A 20,677-nucleotide genomic window follows, 5' to 3' on the forward strand; every position below is an offset into this window, starting at 1 on the left:
ACGCAAGTCTCATCTATTCTTCCTTTAAAAATATCTAAACTCTTCCCTTTCTCCTTCCACTGCTCTGCCAACCTACTCCAGGCCATCATCACTTCAACTCTTAAGGCACCTGTTTTTTTCACCTGTTTTTTAATTAATTATTTTAATTGCAGGCTAATTACAGTATTGTGGTGGTTTTTGCCATATGTTGACATGAATCAGCCACAGGTGTACATGTGTCCCCCATCCCGAACCTCCCGTTCCACCTCCCTCCCCATCCCATCCGTTTGAGTTGTCCCAATGCATCAGCTTTGAATGCCCTGTTTCATGTGTTAAACTTGCACTGGTCATCTGTTTCACATATGGTAATATACATGTTTCAGTGCTCGTCTCTCAAATCATCTCACTCTCACCTTCTCCCACAGAGTCCAAGAGTCTGTTCTTTATGTCTGTGTCTCTTTTGCTGTCTTGCATATAGGGTCGTTGTTACCATCTTTCTAAATTCCATATATATGCATTAATATACTATATTGGTGTTTTTCTTTCTGACTTACTTCACTCTGTATAATAGGCTCCAGTTTCATCCACCTCATTAGAACTGATTCAAATGCGCTCGTTTTAATAGCTGAGTAATATTCCGTTGTGTACATGTGCCCTTTCTCCTCTTGTTAAAGAGCATAGTACAATAACCAGTTTCTACTGTATCATGGCCAAACTCCTCAGCCTATCATTCATGTTTCTCCATGTAGTAATTCCATAAGCTGCCAACTAAGAATAGCCTTCCTGTCTTCTTTTATTCACTTTTTATGTATTTCTAGATAAATCCACATAAATGAAGTTGCTCAGTTGTGTCCGACTCTTTGAGACCCCAAGGATTGTAGCCCACCAGGCTTCTCCACCCATGGAATTTTCCAGGCATGAGTACTGGAGTGGTTTGCCATTTCCTTCTCCAGGGGATCTTCCGGACCCAGGGATTAAATCTGGGTCTCCCGCGCTGCAGGCAGATGCTTTACCATCTGAGCCACCAGGGAATCTCATAGTTCTGCCATATATGTATTGCACTATTAGTATATCACACTATCACATTCTACAAATGTTTACATTTAAGAAACATATTCTTAGTACAGTAGTATATATAATCAAGTCTTTGGGGTATCTAGACCTTATTTTCTTCTGCTAGATTAAAAGCTACCAGAATGAGCTTTATTTTTTTGGTTCCCTCAGCAGAATGCTAGCTAATGAGTATCTGCTGATTATAAGAGTATTTTGGGGTTTCTTTTTGTCCACCATTCAGGAAAATCATTATGATAATATATTAATCCCAGCTCTACCATTTAACTTGCTATGACACCTTGGGCAACATATATCATCTCTCAAAATTCAGTTCTTTAAAATGGGGGTAGTAACAGTACCTAAATCACAGAGTTGAAAGTTAAAAGTTATTGATTTGCTTGTAATAAATATAGAATAGTGAATGACATAAGAAAACAATAAATGTTATTGTTACTCCACTTCTATTACTACTTAAAAATATTTACCACATGCTTTATCAGTGCTTTTCATATTTAGAGCTCTTTATCTTTCCAAAGCACTTACACATTATCTTACTTGCTTCTTAAAGTAGTAGTTCAGTTTTATGGATGAAGTATAGACATTTCAATGTGCCCAAGTCCCAAACCTACTTTCCTCACCAACTCTTAAATACACATTTCCAACTAAGAAAATTTCCCCTGGGCCTCAAAAATCTATGTGGACAAAATGGAATTATATATCTACCCCCTCAAAATCTGTTTTTCTTCACACATCTTCATACATACATCACCACTCACTCACTGAATATGGAAGTGTGTGACAGCGTTACTCATTAGTCGTAGATGAGAAACGCTGGGCTGGATGAAGCACAAGCTGGAATCAAGATTGCCAGGAGAAATATCAATAACCTCAGATATGCAGATGACACCACCCTTATGGCAGAAAGCGAAGAGGAACTAAAAAGCCTCTTGATGAAAGTGAAAGAGGAGAGTGAAAAAGTTGGCTTAAAGCTCAACATTCAGAAAACAAAGATCATGGCATCTGGTCCCATCACTTCATGGGAAATAGATGGGGAAACAGTGGAAACGGTGTCAAACTTTATTTTTTGGGGCTCCAAAATCACTGCAGATGGTGATTGCAGCCATGTAATTAAAAGACACTTACTCCTTGGAAGGAAAGTTATGACCAACCTAGATAGCATATTGAAAAGCAGAGACATTACTTTGCCAACAAAGGTCCGTCTAGTCAAGGCTATGGTTTTTCCAGTGGTCATGTATGGATGTGAGAGTTGGACTGTGAAGAAGGCTGAGCGCTGAAGAATTGATGCTTTTGAACTGTGGTGTTGGAGAAGACTCTTGAGAGTCCCTTGGACTGTAAGGAGATCCAACCAGTCCATTCTAAAAGAGATCAGTCCTGGGTGTTCTTCGGAAGGAATGATGCTAAAGCTGAAACTCCAGTACTTTGGCCACCTCATGCGAAGAGCTGACTCACTGGAAAAGACTCTGATGCTGGGAGGGACTGAGGGCAGGAGGAGAAGGGGACTACAGAGGATGAGATGGCTGGATGGCATCACCAACTCGCTGGACGTTGAGTCTGAGTGAACTCCGGGAGTTGGTGATGGACAGGGAGGCCTGGCGTGCTGTGATTCATGGGGTCGCAAAGAGTTGGACACAACTGAGCAACTGAACTGAACTGAATCCTCTCAACTCTTCAGATCTAATTGGTCATCGGGACCCATCAGTTTTAATTTCCTACCACTTCACTGATGGATTCCTTCTCTATTCACAAGGGTTTTCATCACCTCTCTCTGGGATAATTATAATCACTTCCTGAAGAACTATGGACAGAGGTTTGTAACACTGTACAGGTGGTGGGTGACCAAAACCATCCACAAGAAAAGGAAATGCAACAAGGCAAAATGGTTACCTAAGGACGCCTTACAATAGCTGAGAAAAGAAGTGAAAGGCAAAGGAGAAAAGGAAAGATATACCCATCTGAAGGCAGAGTTCCAAAGACTAGCAAGGAGAGATAAAGTCTTCTTAAGTGAACAATGCAAAGAAATAGAGGAAACAACAGAATGGGAAAGAGTAGAGAGATCTCTTCAAGAAAATCAGAGATACCAAGGGAACATTTCATGCAAAGATGGGCACAATAAAGGACAGAAATGGTATGGACCTAACAGAAGCAGAAGATATTAAGAAGAGGTGGCAAGAATACACAGAACTGTACAAAAAAGATCTTCATGACCCAGATAACCATGACGGTGTGATCACTGACCTAGAGCCAGACATCCTGGAATGCAAAGTCAGGTGGGCCTTAGGAAAAATCACTACAAACAAAGCTAGTGGAGGTAATGGAATTCCAGTTGAGGTATTTCAAATCCTGAAAGATGATGCTGTGGAAGTGCTGCACTCAATACGCCAGCAAATTTGGAAAACTCAGCAGTGGCCATAGAACTGGAAAAGGTCAGTTTTCATTCCAATCCTGATACTCAAAGAATGTTCAAACTACTGCACAACCACACTCTTTTCACATGATAGCAAGGTAATGCTCAAAATCCTTCAAGCCAGGCTTCAACAGTATGTGAACCGGGAACTTCCAGATGTACAAGGTGGATTTAGAAAAGGCAGGGGAACCAGAAATCAAATTGCCAGAATCCACTGGATCATAGAAAAGCAAGAGAGTTCCAGAAAAACATCTACTTCTGCTTCACTGACTACGTTAAAGCCTTTGACTATGTGCATCATCACAAACTGTGGAAAATTCTTCAAGAGATGGGAATACCAGACCACCTGACCTGCCTCCTGAGAAATCTGTATTCAGGTCAAGAAGCAACAGAACTGGATATGAAACAATGAACTGGTTCAAAATTGGGAAAGGAGTACATCAGGCTGTATATTGTCACCCTGCTTATTTAACTTCTGTGCAGAGTACATCATGTAAATGCTGGGCTGGATGAAGCACAAGCTGGAATCAAGATTTCCAGGAGAAATATCCATAACCTCAGATATGTAGGTGACACCACCTTAATGGCAGAAAGTGAAGAGGAACTAAAGAGCCTCTTGATGAAAGTGAAAGAGGAGAGTGAAAAGCTGGTTTAAAACTCAACATTCAAAAAACAAAGATCTCAGTATCTGGTCCCATCACTTCATGGCAATTAGATGGGGAAACAATGGAAACAGTGACAGACTATTTTTTTAGGCTCCAAAATCACTGTAGCGACTTGCAGCCATGAAATTTTAAAAGATGCTTGCTCCTTGGAAGAAAAGCTATGACAAACCTAGACAGCATATTAAAAAGTAGATTCATCGCTTTGCTGATAATGATCTGCATATTCAAAGCTCTGGATTTTTCCAGTAGTCATGTACAGATGTGAGGACTGGACTATAAAGAAGGCTGAGCACCAAAGAATTGATGCTTTCAAACTGTTGCTGGAGAAGACTCTTGAGAATCCCTAGGACAGCAAGGAGATCAAACCAGTCAATCCTAAAGGAAAATCAACCCTGAATATTCACTGGAAGGACTGGTGCTGAAGCTGAAGCTCCAAACTTTGGCCACCTGATGTGAAGAATCAACTCACTGGAAAAGACCCTGATGCTGGGAAAGACTGAGGGCAGAAGAGGGCGACAGAGGATGAGATGTTGGATGGCATCATCGACTCAATGGACATGAGTCTGAGCCAACTCCAGGAGACAGTGAAAAACAGGGTAGCCTGGCATGCAGCAGCCTATGGGGTCGCAAAGAGTCGCACATGACGGAACAACTAAACAAAAACAACTGATCTTCCACCTCCAGTCGTACTCCGCTCATGTCTGTCTGCAACACTGCTACCTGAATCATCTATCCAAGTGCAGATCTCATCATGCAGCTCAATTCTTCAGTGGATCCCCCCTGAATAAAATCCACCTTTAAAACAGCAGCCAAGACATTCATGATCAGTCTCCTCTCTGCCATACAACATGTCCATTCTATATGATTATCATCAATACATTTGACATATCTTAATGTATTTTTCTTAACCAACACTAAAAGCTCATAGATGACATGGAGTTAGTCATATTTATGTTCTCAACACCAACCAATGTCTAATACATAGAAAGCATCAATAAATATGTTCTAATTCATTAATTAATGAGTAGTCAGAAAATGTATATATCATATGATTAGGGAATGGATTTCCAACATCTGGCACATAAACAGTTCTCAGTTATTTAGTGGATAAATTAGCCAGTTGCTATTCAATGAAAAATTTTAAAAAAGTTTTCCTTACTTTGTCTGCAAGGAACTGGTTGCGGCGCTCTTCTATAAGTTTTTCCACGGCCCTCTTGTGTTCTAGTTGCTTCATTCTTTGCTTCTGCACATTCATTAATTCTATTCGATCATCCTCAGCAAATTTCGCCAGCATGGCTTTTCTAAATGTCTCCTCTTCCTCTTTTGCAGCCTGAAGTATTAATTCCTTCAAGGCCATTTGGTCCATAAAATCTTGCTTCAACTCCTTTTGCTTTCTCAATTTCTTTTCTGCTTCTTCCTAAATAACAGTACATCTAAAAGTTAATTTAATAATTAACCTGTAAAAGTTAATTCAGTAATTGTTTCTTTACAGTAGATTTATAAAGATAGGATCAGATAGAGTTTGGTTAAGCTTAATGTTACAATAAGAAATAAAACTGAAAACTTAAACCTTTTCAAGGTAACACTTTTCCCATCCTTTAAAAACTAATAAAGTAGATGTTACCTTTGGATTGCTGATTATTTAAATTTTAACTAATACATATTTACCATCTTATTTCTGTATTCAGAATTAACACATTAACTTTGAAAAGAGCTGTATAAAAATTTGTATATGTGAGTTTATTAAATCTGTCAACTATATAATTTTAGTTTAATCCATAGTACCAACTATGAATCATTCTAGAACCTTGTGTTCAAATCATTGATAAATATTTTTCAGAACAATAATCTAGCAATGAGAATCAGAAGCTTAGAGAAATTCAAATTTACTTGAAGCAGTTAAAAGTCCTTTCCTACAAGGTTTATATTTTCCCAACATTATTATGAAAGATTTCAAAACCAAAAATTTTACAGGGATCACCCATATTTGCTTTATCATTGATCTACTGAATTAGGACTGTTGTAAATTTTAAATCATTTGCTAATCTAACCAACTTTGCTCAATTCTAATACAAGTTCCAGGTAGGCCAGTATCTTCAAAATATTGCCTTAACACCCATGTGGCCAAGGGTACAGATTACAACAAACTATAAGGGATTTACTACAGGCCATCAGAGACATACAGAACTTCCAGGAAGGCCAGGGAACCAAGCTCTCATCCTACTGCTCAAGTCTCATGGTAACTCTGTCTATGGTGACCGACTACTATCTCATCTTCCATCTTCACACCTTGAAGTGAGGGTGATGGCTATTGGAGATAACCTAGTTCATATGAAGAATTCTAGGTAAGAGATAAATGTAGTTTTAACTACATTTCTCTCTGCAATAAAGCAAGACAAATGAATTTACAACAGGGTAGGATGTAGTAAGGGTAGGAATGGGTTTTTTTTTGAGACAGAAAATGTATTCATTATTATGCAAATAGCTATTCAAAATAGCTAGGGACCTGACAAGCTGCCAAAGGCTTTTCCCAAATAACTAGTTTATCCCTGTATTAACAGGCATCACATCAGTAACACATCCAGGAGAACAAAAATAGAATTCAGAAAACAATATCTCAGAGGCCCACCAGATCCTGATTCCTTTATGAAATACTCTATTACAGTGTTGTTGTTGGTTGTGTAGTTGCTAGGTTGTGTCCAACTCTTTCAACCCCATGGACTTTATGTAGCCTGCCAAGCTCCTCTGTCCATGGGATTAATACTGGAGTGGGTTGCCATTTCCTTCTGGAAATGGCAGAATGGGTTTTAAGTGAGCCAATCTGCAAGTATCAGTTACAGCAACTTTGTTAATTATATTGATCATTCAATCTCTTTTTCTTCATTTATCCCTATCTTTCCAAATTCTTTTTCATAGTCTTCTCTATTCCCTGGTAGCTTAGATGGTAAAGAATTAGCCTGCAATGCATGAGACCCAGGTTCAATCCTTGGGTCAGAAAGATCCCCTGGAGAAGGGAATGACAACCCACTCCAGTATTCTTGCCTGGAGAATTCCAGGGACAGAGGAGCCTGGCGGGCTATAGTCCATAGGGTCACAGAGTTGGACACGACTGAGTGTCTAACATACACACACAATCCTCTTTTCAAATCTTATCTTTTTCTTAGTTCTCTCTAATCACTCTTACCTCTTTCAGGGGTCTTATACCATTTAATCTTTCATCATTTAATTTTATTCCATAAATATACACCCCATCTCACTAAAATTCATAGAAGGCACATCTTATTTTCCTTTGGGATGCTGGACACATAGTGTTTTTTATAATAAAAAGTTTGTGTTTATTTGCCATCTATTGCATAGAAGTCAGAGACTCATTAAAGGCAGACATGCTGTGTCAGTTAGCTTTGAATTCCTCCAGAGCTTATAATAATACCTTGCGCAAAGAGATTCAGTACATACTGAACCAAATGAATTCTTGACATTTCCTGGCATCCATATCCCATACCAATTTTAGTTTAATCCAATGGTGAAGACATCTGGCTAAAGAACAGGAAAGATTTTGGCAAAACAAAACACCATTCATTATATTTTTTGAACTAGGAAAGTGTTCATATAGTCTTTGATGTGTCTGGATCTGGATTATATAGTTATATAATATGAACTGAATAGTTTTCGATATTCTAAAACCCAATATGTGGTTTGAGGAATAGCTGTTCTCCGAAAGTTTGGATTAATTTGCTATAGAACTACTCTGAGTCTAGAAACTCTTTGGAGATGTCTTGGTCTGGGTTCTCCATTGAAAAACAGCCTTAAACAAGGACTTGTATACAGATATTTTATCATGGAGGTAATCTCAGGAAGCAGAGGTGAGGGACAAGCAGAAGTGAAGGAAGAGAAGCCAACACAAGGGTGCATCATTGAACTGGTCACCACCTTGGACAACTGAGGCTTCACTCTGCCAGGACCTTGTGAGGAAGGCATGGGGTGCCTTTCAGGACCTTCCCAAAAGCCTGCTAGAGGTAGAGAAGCATTATCTCTCAATTCCTGTCCACTGCTGGCTGAGGGATGCCCCAAAGGGTGTCACCTCCCTGTCCCCACCCCGACATGTTAGGAAGCTCTCAGCAAGGGGTCAGTCTAAGCCCTCACAACCGTTCCCCACAGTGGTCACAAATCAGAGGGCCTGCTGACAGGATGCGAAACAGGGCACACAAATCTTCTGATAGAGGAAAATGGCTTTAATAATCTTGTCTTTTTTTCCCTACATCTTTTGAAATCATTGCATTTTTAATTCAGAAAATTGCACCACTGAAAATTTCATTTTTTTAGGACACAACTGAGTAATCTTTCATTATTTTCCTAATCTTTTCTCTTCACAGACCCTTTTTCCCTTCAAATATTAAGCAACTAGATTTAAAAATGCTAATGTGTTCTCCTGATTTTTAGTTTACTTCTACTTGTATCTTTATTATTTCCTTCCATATTCTTCCCTCATACTTGATTTATAATGTTTTTCTCAGTTACTGAGTTGGCTGCCTACACAATTTTCCCAGTATTTCTCACTTAATAATTGCCTGTGGATTTCTCTGGTGCTCCAGTGGTTAAGAATCCACCTGCTAGCTTCCAGTTCAAGATGGTGGAGTAGAAGGACATGTGCTTGTCTCCTTCTGCAAGAGTACCAAAATCACAACTAGCTGTTGAATAGCCATCAACAGGAGGATGCTGGGACCCACCAAAAAAAGATACCCCATGTCCAAAGACAAAGAAGAAGCTGCATCGAGATGGCAGGAGGGGTGCATTCATGATAAAATCAACCCCCTACCTGCTGGAGAACAATAATACCAAAGAGGTTTCTCACACTGTTGTGAAGGTTTGGACCCCACGTCAGGCTTCCCAGCCTGGGGATCTGACAAAGGGACTGGGAATCCACAGGACTCTGACCTTGAAGGCCAGTGGGATTTGACTGTAAGCCTTCCATGGGACTGCAGGAAACAGATTCCAGTCCTGGAATGTGCACCAGGACCCAGAGGAAAGGAGCAGCGACCCCACAGGAGACACAAACAAAACTACTTGCTAGTACTGGAGGGTCTCCTGCAGACGGTGGGTCAGCAGGGGCTCCACTGGAGGGGGGCACTGGCAGCAGCAGTCCAGGAAGGTCCCACTTGGCATAAGCCCTTGGAGGTCACCATTAATCCAGGGCTGGGTCAGGCCAAACAACTACCAGGGAGGGAGTGCAACCCCACCCATCAGCAGATAATTGCATTAAACTTTACTGAGCAAGGCCCTGCCCACCAGAGTAAGTCCCAGTTTTTCCCATCGCCAGTCCCTCCCATCAAGAAGCTTACACAAGCCTCTTAGCTTACTCCATCAGAGGGCAGACAGAAGCAGCAAGAAGATCCAGTCTCATAGCTGGCTAGAACAAAAGCTACATTATAGAAAGTTAATCATGATAAAAAAGCAGAAAGTTATGTCCTAGATGAAAGGACAAGATAAAACCCAAGAAAAACAAGTAAATGAAGTGGAGATAGGCAACCTTCCAGAAAAGCAATTCAGAATAATGATACTGAAGATGATACAGGATCTCAGGAAAACAATGGAGAAGATGCAAGAAATGTTTACTAAAGACCTACAAGAATTAAAGAACAGAGATGAATAATACACTAGAAGGAATCAATAGAGTAACTGAGGTAGAAGAACAGATGAATGACCTGGAGGACATAATGGTAGAAATCACTGCCACAGAACAGAATATAGAAAAAAGAATGAAAAGAAATGAAGACAGCCTAAGAGACCTCTGGGACAACATTAAATGCACCCAGAAGGAGAAGAGAGAGAGAAAGGATCTGAGAAAATATTTGAAGAGATTAAGAGCTGAAAACTTGCCTAACATGGGAAAGGAAATAGTCAAACAAGTCCAGGAAGCACAGAGTCCTAGGCAGGATAAACCCAAGGAGGAGCACAGCAAGACACATAGTAATCAAAGTGACAAAAATGAAAGACAAAGATAAAATATTAAAAGCAACAAGGGAAAAACAACAAATAACGTACAAAGGAACTCCCATCAAGCTATCAGCTGATTTCTCAACAGAAACTCTACAAGCTAGAAGGGAAGGGCATGACATATTTAAAGTGAGGATAGAGAAGAACCTGCAGCCAAGAATACCCAGAAAGACTCTCATTCAGATTTGATGAAGAAATAAAAAACTTTCCAGACAAGCAAAAGTGAAGAGAATTCAGCACCACCAAACCAGCTTTACAACAAATGCTAAAGGAACTTCTCTAGGCAGGAAACACAACAGAAGGAAAGACCTACAGAAAATTAACCCAAACAGTTAAGAAAATGGTAATAGGATCAAATGCACCAACCAAAAGACACAGACTGGCTGGCCAGATGAAAACGTGTGCATGGAGGCACTTCCACTTACCACATCACTCTGCTTGACCCCCCAGATTATATGTAATTATTTTATATTGTTAGGTTAATCATGTTCCCATTATGACTTGAAATTGTAATTATCTTTTATTTTTGTCTGGCTATTGACTGTGAAAACTGATAAACATCTTTTACTATTGTGATTATGTAACTATTACTCACTTACTGCCATTGTATGATGATTGGTCAACAGAAAAATAATATAGAACTCTGTATCACCAAAAGTACAATTTAATAGAAAAACTTGTAATCACTTTTAAAATTCCAGATGCATATCAGAATTATCTTGGGAGTTTTTGAAAAACAGAAAGCCCAGGTGCTGCTTTTTTCTCCAGAGCTCCAGATGTATTTCTAATGAACAGCCATGTTTAATGGCTGTACGATGATCTTTTCCTTTCATCTAGTTTCACTTTTTCTATTTCATATTCAGTGCTCCCATTTACTCTGTTTTCCAATTTCTTCATCTTTTTAAAAATTTTCTTTCTCCAGCCTTATCAAGCATAGTAGAAAAGTTTTGTATACCTATATAGAAATAATATGTATAACATATTTTAGAAAACATGAATTTTTGCCTAATGAAAAAATGTATGACATTTTGATTCCACTTGTTTGACTTAATATCAGTAGAATGCTATATTTCTAATTAAAAAACATATGCAACAAGCAACAAAAGTTTACTGTATAGCACAGAGAACGACAGTATCTCGTAATAACCTATAATGGAAAATAATTTCAAAAATTAATATATTTGTATATATACAACTGAATCAACTTGCTGTGCACCTGAAACATTGTAAGTCAACTATACTTGAATGAAAAATTTTTTAAATTAAAAAATAAGAAAAAAAAAAATAAGGAATCCACCTGCCAATGCAGGGGACACAGGTTCGATCCCTGGCCTGAGAAGATTCTACATGCCACAGGGCGACTAAGCCTGTGCAGCACGACTACAGAAGCCTGCGCATCCTAAAGTTTGTGCTCCGCAACGAGAAGCCACTGCAGTGAGAAGCCTGCACACTGCAACTAGGGAAAGCCCAAGCACAGCAACAAAGACAACAGCCAAAAATAAACAAACAAAATTTTTTTAATTGCCTAATAGATTTTGATGTCATAATTTCCTCCTCTAAATTGTCTGCAAATATCCTCTTCAACCAATAATAATTGAATGTTTACAGATTTTCAGTTAGTAAGTTAAACTATTTGTTATTAAGTTCTAGTGGTGTTTAAACACCGTTTCCCCTTTCCAATAAATTTTCTTTGGAGATATAACAGTTACGTACTTCAGTACAACAATGTTACATGGGAGATAAAATGTTCATTATACATCCCTTAATGATTATACCTTTTCTCTGTGATACCTGGGATTCATTTGCTGTTCCACGTACCTAGTAATAACGCTGCCTACCTGCTTCCCATTTGTTCATATATGCCTGTTAGCCTTCATCCATCATTTTATTCTTAATGCTTTGGGGGTTATTTGACATTAGGTATCTATAAGAGAATTTTATTAAGATGTTTCTTTAAAAGAACTGGACAATTTTACAATCTTTTTTTAATTTTATTTTTAAACTTTATATAATTGTATTAGTTTTGCCAAACATCAAAATGAATCCACCACAGGTATACATGTGTTCCTGCAGTTAATAATTAAGGACTCAAATGAAATAAGTTTTGATATTTTACACAGTATCTATTTCTTCCTCATTGACGAAACTGTGTATCTAAGACAATGTTGTTTTAATATAGCTGATAATATTACAAATAATACTATTAATTGTTATAAACATTCATATATCTTATTTTATAAAGTGTTCAAACTTTTGGAGTTCCCCAGTGGTTCAGTGGTTAGGATTCCATGCTTTCACTGCTGATGGTGCGGGTTCAATCCCTGGTCAGAAGTTAAGACCCTACAAGCCGTGCAACATGATCAAAACAAAGTGCTGAAACTTCCGGTTTGTTTAAAAAAAAAAAAAAAACTTGGGTTTTTTATATTCTGTTGTCAACTTATTGAGTGTTCTTTACATATTCTGGATAAAAGTTATTTGTAAGATGCATGTATACGGAATGTTTTCTCCCAACAGTGGCTTGCATTTTCATTTTCCTAACAATGTTAGGAAATTATTAATTTTGATGATGCCTACTTATAAACTTTTTATGGCTCATGCCTTTATCCTAAAAATTTTTAATCTTTGCTATTTCCAAGTTCATAATGACCTTCTCATGTTTTCTTCTAGAAATGTTTTAGCTTCAGCTCTTTTTATGTTATAATATGACACAGTATAACAAGTGCTGGCAAGGATGTGGAGGAATTGGAACTCTCTACATAGGCAGTAATAGAGCACAGTGGTCCAGCCTCTATCGAAAACAGCTGGGAAGTTCCTCAGAAAACTAAACACAGAATTACCATGTGACCCAACAATACCAGGGCTAGGTATTCACCCAAAGGGATCTGAAAAAGATACTCAAACAAAACTTGTACACAAATGTTCATAGCAGTAACATTCACAATAGTAAAAAAAAAAAAAAAAAAAAAAAAAGGGTAGAAACATATACTATTGAATGGATAGACAAAATGTTGTATATCCATACACTGGACTATTATTCAGCCAAAAAAAAAAGTGGGGGGTGGATTAATTATTGACACATGCTACAAAACAGATGAAACTCCAGAATATTATTCTAAGGGAAAGAAATCACAATGCAAAAGGTCACATATTGCATGATCCCACTTATATTCAGAATAGTCAAATTCATAAAGACAGGAAGCAAATTAGTAGTTGCCAGGGTCTTGGAAAACATGGAAAGAGTGGTAATTGCTTAATGCAAGGTATCCTTTTGGGGTAATGAAAATGTTTTGGAACTAGACAGAGATGGTGGTTGCACAATATTCTGAATGTACTAAATGCTGCTTTAAAACAGTCACTTTTATGTTACATGAATTTTGCCTCAATTAAAAAAAAAACCTTAAGGAGAAACACAAGCCCACAATTATGGTTAGAGTCATCAACAATCCTCTCTCAACAACTGATGGAACAACTAGACAGAAAATCAGCAAGGACATAGGAGAATTCAACAGCACAATCAATCAATAGAATCTAATTGGCATTTATAGAAATTTTAGACATTTAAACATATTTCTAGAACATTTCACCCAAAGTAGCAGAAAACATTCTTTTCAAATGTCCACAGAACAAATTTAAAGGAAATAAAATCATATTGGGCATGTTCTCTGATCACAATGAAATCAAACTATAAGTAACTTATTTTTAAAGAAAAATTTCTGGACATTTAGGGACTACGTAACAGTTTTAAGTAATCCATTGGTCAGAAAAAGGCTCAAGAAAATGAAAACATCAAAGATAATGAAAATGAAAACAACACTGAAACTTGTGAGGTGCAACTAAAACAGCTTTGAGGGAAATTTATAGCACCAAATGTATACATACAGTAAAATGCATTTATAGGGGCATGCCTGGAAAATCCCATGGATGGAGGAGCCTGGTGGGCTGCAGTCCATGGGGTCGCTGAGTCAGACAGGACTGAGCGACTTCACTTTCACTTTTCACTTTCATGCACTGGAGAAGGAAATGGCAACCCACTCCAGTGTTCTTGCCTGGGGAAATCCCAGGGACAGGGGAGCCTGGTGGGTTGCCGTCCAAGGGGTCGCACAGAGTCGGACACGACTGAAGTGACTTAGCAGCAGCATTGTAGGAAACATCTCAAATCAATAATCTAAGCTACTACACTTCAGAAACCCATAGAAAGGAAGCAGAAGGGAGTAAATAGAGCAGAAATAAATGGAATTGAAAACAGAAAACTAATAGACAATATAAATGAGGCAAAAGGCTGACTCTTTAAAAAAATTAATGAAACTGAAACCATAAAACTCCTACAAAAGAAGAGAATAAGTTCCTCTAAATCAGCCTTGGCAATGAATTTTTGGATTTGACATCAAAAGCAAAATAAACAAACAGGATTACATCAAACTAAAAAGCTTCTGTATAGACAAGAAAATGAAGTTAAAGTCACTCAGTTGTGTCATTCTGTGATCCTATGGACTGTAGCCCGCCAGGCTCCTCTGTCCATGGGATTCTCCAGGCAAGAATACTGGAGTGGGTTGCCATTTCCTTCTCCAGGGGATCTTCCCAACCCAGGGGTTGAACCCAGGTCTCCTGCATTGGAGGGAGATTCTTTACCATCTGAGCTACCAGGGAAGACTACAGACAAGGAAATCATCAACAAAATGAAAAGGCAACCTATGGAATGGCAGAAACATTTGCAAATTCTGTATCTGATAGGAGTTAATGTCTAAAATATATAAAAATGACACAAAACTCAACAGAAAAGAACAAAAAAAAATCTGATTAAAAAATGGGCAGAGGATCTGAATAGATGTTTTTTCCAAAGAAGATATACAAATGGCCAACAGGGACAAGAAAAGGTACTCAATGCACCACTAAACATCAGGGAATACAAATCAAAACCACAAAGAGATATCTGTAATAATGGCTATCATCAAAAAAGAGATAATAGTTGGTAGGTATGTGGAGAAGGGAACTCTTGTCACTGTGGGTAGAAAAGCAAAGCCAATGGTATAGCCATTGATATAGCCAATGGAGATTCCTCAAAAAATTAAAGACAGAACTACCATATGTTCCAGCAATCCCACTTCCAGGTATATATCCAAAGGAAATGAAAACAGGATCTTAACACGGTATATGCACTCCCGTGTTCATTGTGGCATTACTCACAATAGCAAAAATATGGAAACAACCTAACTGTCCATCAAGAGATGAATAAACAAAACGTGGTAGAGCTATATAAAGTGGAATATAATTCAGCCATAAAATCATCAAATAATGAAATCCTGCCATTTGTGACAACACAGATGGATCTTGAGCATTTTATGCTAAATGAAATGAGCTGATCAAAGAAAGACAAATACTGCCTGGTAACACGTGGAATCTTAAAAACAAATGTCAAACTCATTGAAACAGAAAGTTGGAAAGTAGTTGGCAGAGACTGGTGGGTGGGAGAAATAGGAAAAGTTGGTAAAATGGTACGAACTTCCAGCTCTATGACAAATAAGATCTGAGGCTCTAACATAAAACATGGTGACTGTAGTTGAAAACACTTCATTGTATAAATGAAATTTCTGAAGAGAGTAGAACTTAAAAATTCTCATAAAAAATATGTGAAGTGATAGATGTGTTAACTAACTATAGATGGGGGAATCTTTTTACAATGTAAATATTTATCGTCACCATGATATACACTTTAAATATCTTACAGTTTTATATGGCAATTATACCTCAAGGAAGCTAATTTAAAAAAAGATCAGATAAATCCTAATGTAAGAGTTAAACCTCTTCTGGATTATTTTCTACCAAAATTTATATACCCAAACAAGAGCTATCACTTGCTGAGGCAATGCAAAGTGGAGAAAACAGCTCAAATTCAAAACCTGTAATCCCAGAAACTTACAAAATATGAAATTTTGGTCAGGACAGTTAGCAGAAGTGAAACTGAATATATTTGAAACCTTGAGATTTACACAAGTGAAGGAAAAAAAAACTGCAAGAAACAGTATTATTTATTGGTCGTACAACCTTATCTTAGTCCATGGCACTATAATTTACCAATATAATTATGGCAACAGTGTGTCCACATCTAGAATGTGGTTGAAAAACAAAACCAGAGCTTGTGGGACTACAGGAGAGAATCACGGGTCGACCAAGCCAGTTAAAGGAGAAATCTAAAATCTACACAGAGGAGAAATGGCATTCTTACAGAAGGGAGAAGTGATTTTTCTTATATGGAAAGACACGAGTCTGCATGGTGACAACTGTTCCTGACTCCTCCATAAAATCTACAGGAAAGGAAGACAGGAGGACTGGACATTGGATAACCAAGCCCACTTGAGAATTAGAGTATAATTAAATACATGGAAGGAGCTGATTGATCTGATCAGTATCTGGCAAACTTCAATATCCTCCAGAAAACTCAAAAATGGTGTAAGAAAGTGGGCTTCTATTTGAGTAACTGTGACTTATACAATACAGTTAGATTTTATGATAGCCTTAATGCACAGAGTAAAAGGACTTACTGGCAACTTCTGTTAGCAGTAGCTCAACAATCAGTAACTGAGAATTCTGGTGAATGTAGTGGTGGTCTTGCATCTGGTCCTTCTGGGGCATTTCTAAAAGAGCTCCCTACAAAGATCCACTTTGTTGACTATCAAGTAAAATAAAAGAACACATTCCAGAGGAAATAATACCCACAGGACTAAGCAAATGCTGCCAGAAAGTGTAGGGTCTGCTCTTCCAGGAGAAAGCCCAGTGACACGCAGTATATGTGTAACAGATATTCTATTTCCCTGCACAGAGGTGCTGCTATACTTCCTATCATGCTGTAACAAAATATTAGAATGCTTTAGTGAGACATGTACAGAATTTCAAATAAATACATCAAGTGCAAAAAGAGTTGTTGATATTTACTTAAACGCTAGTGTTTCAATATTTACTTACATAACAAATCGCTGGCCACAGGAGTTAGTCTCTGCAAAACTCCCCCAGTTGATAATGTGTCAACACCCCACTTACATCAACAGACAGATCATCCAGAAAGAAAACCAGTAACGAAACACAGACCTTAAATGACACATTAGTCCAGACAGGCTTAACTGATATTTATAGAGCATTCCATTTGAAAGCAGAATATATGTTCTTCTCAACTGCACAAGGAATATTCTCCAGGATAGATCATATGCTGAGCAACAAAAGAAGCTAAATTTAAGAAACTTAAAATCATTATCAAGCATATTTTCTGACCACAATGCTATGAGATTAGAAATCAACTACAAGGGATGTCCCTGGTGGTCCAGTGGTTAGGAATCCACCTACCTATGCAGAGAACACAGGCTCAACTCCAGGTCCAGAAGGATTCCACATGCTAGGGGCAACAAGCCCATGTGTCACAACTACCAAGCCTGGGCTCTAGAGCCCACGAGGCACAACTACTGAAGCCTTCGTGCTCTCGAGCCTGTGTGCCACAACTACTGAAGCCCGTGCACCCTAGAGCCCATGCTTTGCAACAAGAGAAGCGGCCACAATGAGAAGTTCATGCACCAAAACTAGAGAGTAGCTCCCACTCGCCACAACTAGAGAAAGCCCATGCACAGCAATGAAGATCCAGCCCTGCCAAAAAAAAAAACCAAGAATCAACTCTAAGAAGAAAACTACAAAAAACAAACACATGGAGACTAAACTATATGGTACTAAACAACTTATGCATCACTGAAGAAATCAAAATCAAAACATTTTAGAGATAAATGAAAATGAAACCCCAATCCGAAATCTATGGGACACAGCAAAAACAGTTTCAAGAGAGAAGTCTACAGTAATACAATCTTACCTCAGGAAACAAGAAAAATCCAAAATAAACAATCCAACACTAGACCTAAAGCAACTAAAAAAGAACAGATGAAACTCAAAGTTAATAGGACAGAAATCATAACCATCAGAGCAGAAATGGAGATGAGGGTAACAAAAGAAAAGACTGATGAAACTAAAAGCTGGTTCTTTGAAAAGACAAACTTGGTAAGAGACTACTAGCTGGATGGTTAGAGTTAGTCGCTCAGCTGTGTCTGACTCTTTGTGACCCCTTGGACTGTAGTCCACCAGGCTCCTCTGTCCATGGAATTCTCCAGGCAAGAATACTGGAATATGTCATTCCCTTCTCCAGGGCATCTTCCCAACCCAGGAACTGAACTCGGGTCTTCTGCATCACAGGCAGACTCTTTACAGTCTGAGACACCAGGGACTCAGTAAAGAGACAACTACAAGCAACTGTATGCAAATAAAATGGATAACCTAGAAAAGAAGACAGATTCTTAGAAAAGTAGAACCTTCCAAGACCAAACCAGGAAGAAATAGAAAATATGAACAGACCAACTACAAGTTACTGAAATTGAAACTGTGATTAAAAATATTCCAACAAATCAAAGTCCAAGACCAGATGGCTTCATAGGTGAATTCTAGAAAATATTTAGAGAAGAGGTAATACCTGTGCTTCTGAAATTCTTCCATAAAACTACAGAAGAAGGAACACTCTCAAATTCATTCTATGAGGCCATCACAATCCCAAAGATAACACACACAAAAAGAGAAAATTACAGGTCAATATCTCTGATGAATATAGATACAAAAATTGTCAACAAAATACTAGCAAACCACATCCGATAACACATTAAAAATATCAAACACCATGATCAGGTGGGATTTAACCTAGGGATACAAGGATTCTTCAACATATGTTAATCGATGTGATACACCACACTAAAAAGCTGAAGAATAAAAAAACTGTATATATGACCATCTCAATAGTTGTATAAAAAAGCTTTTGACAATATTCAACACTCATTTATGATAAAAATTGCTCAGAGAGTGAGCACAGAGGGAACCTACCTCAACATAATAAAGGCCATATATGACAAATCCACAGCAAGTATCAATCTCAACAGTGAAAAACTGAAAGCATTTCCAATAAGATCAAGAAGAAAAGAATGTTCACTCTCATCACTTTTATTCAATATACTTTTGTAAATTCTAGCCATGCAATCAAAGAAGAAAAAGAAACAGAAGGAATCCAAACTGGAAAAGAAGTAAACTGTTACTGTTTGCAGATGACACACTACACATAAAAAACCCTAAAGATGCTATCAGAAAACTACTAGAGCTCATCAATGAATCAATTACATTGTAAGTTACAAAGTTAATACATAGAAATCTCTTGCATTTCTATACACTAAAAACAGAAAAATAGAGAAATTAAGGAAACTATTGCATTTACCATCATATCAAAAAGAATAAAATACCTATGAATAAATTCACCTAAGGAGGCAAAAGACCTGCACTCTGAAAACTATGAGGTAATGATGAAAGAAATCACAGATGACACAAACAGATACACAGACATACCATAACCTTGGACTGGAGGAACTTATATTGTTAAAATGACCAAACAACCCAAGGGAATTTACACATCCAATGCAATCCCTGTCAAATTATCAATGGCATTTTTCACTGAACTAGAAAAAAATTTTCAGTTTGTATGGAAACACAAAACATCCTGAAGCCAACATAATCCTGAGAAATAAAAATGGAACTGGGGGAGTCAGACTACCTGACTTCAGGTTGCACTACAAAGCTTTAGTCATCAAAGTATGGTAATTGCCCCAAAACAGAAATACAGGTCAATGGACTAGGACAGAAAGCCCAGAAATAAACCTTGCACCTGCAAACAATTAATCTACAACAAGGGAGGCAGGAATATACCATGGAGAAAAGACAGTCTCTCAAATCAGTGATGCTGGGAAAACCAGACAGCTACATGTTAAAAAAAAATGAAGTTAGAATATTCTTTTAATACCTTACACGAAAGTAAACTTAAAATGGATTAAAGACCTAAATATAAGACCAGATAACATAAAACTTTTAAAGGAAAAAATATACAGAACACTCTTTGACATAAACCACAGCAAGGTCTTTCGATTCAACTCCTAGAGTAATGAAAATAAAAACAAAACTCAGACCTAATTAAACTTAAAAGACTTTGCACAGCAAAGGAAACCATAAACAAAATGAAAAGACAACCCACAGAATGGGAGAAAATATTTGGAAACAATGTTACTAACAAGGGGTTTACCTCCAAAATGTATAAACAGTTCATGCAGTTTAACACCAAAAAAAAAAAAAAATCAAAAATGGGTAAATACACAGAAATCTCTTGCAGAGAATTTCAATCAGAAGACATAAAGAGGCATTTCTCAAAAGAAGACATACAGATGGCCAAAAAGCACATGAAAAGATGCTCAACATCACTATAACTACAATGAGGTATTACTTCACATCAGTCACAATGATGATAGTCATCACCATTAGTCTACAAACAGTTAAGTGCTGGACAGGGTGTGAAGAAAAGGAAACCCTCCTTCATTGTTGACAGGAATGTAAATTGGTACAACCACTATGGAGAACAGTATGGAGGTTCTCTAGAAAACTAAAAATAGAACTACCATATGATCCAGCAATCCCACTCCTAGGCATATATCTGGAGAAAATCATAATT

The 20,677-nt window shown here is 37.8% G+C and overlaps 1 protein-coding gene across 9 annotated transcripts in view; it reads right to left on the reverse strand.

The window, feature by feature from the left end:
* MNS1 (meiosis specific nuclear structural 1) overlaps positions 1–20,677 on the reverse strand; it is a 132,683-nt gene that overhangs the window by 5,229 nt on the left and 106,777 nt on the right. For 8 of the 9 annotated variants that reach the window (XM_086321113.1, XM_086321119.1, XM_086321112.1 and 5 more), the window contains one exon: positions 5,282–5,539. In XM_086321113.1, the coding sequence (XP_086177239.1) occupies positions 5,282–5,539 (258 nt within the window). Of the gene's footprint in view, positions 1–5,281; positions 5,540–10,762; positions 11,072–20,677 lie in introns of those variants that run through there. The other variant, XM_086321117.1, reaches the window with a different exon arrangement.

The sequence above is a fragment of the Bos grunniens genome, chromosome 10 (genome assembly GCF_055505025.1).
Source record: "Bos grunniens cultivar Pamir isolate PY7600 chromosome 10, Bosgru_T2T1.0, whole genome shotgun sequence".
NCBI classification, from domain to species: domain Eukaryota; kingdom Metazoa; phylum Chordata; class Mammalia; order Artiodactyla; family Bovidae; genus Bos; species Bos grunniens.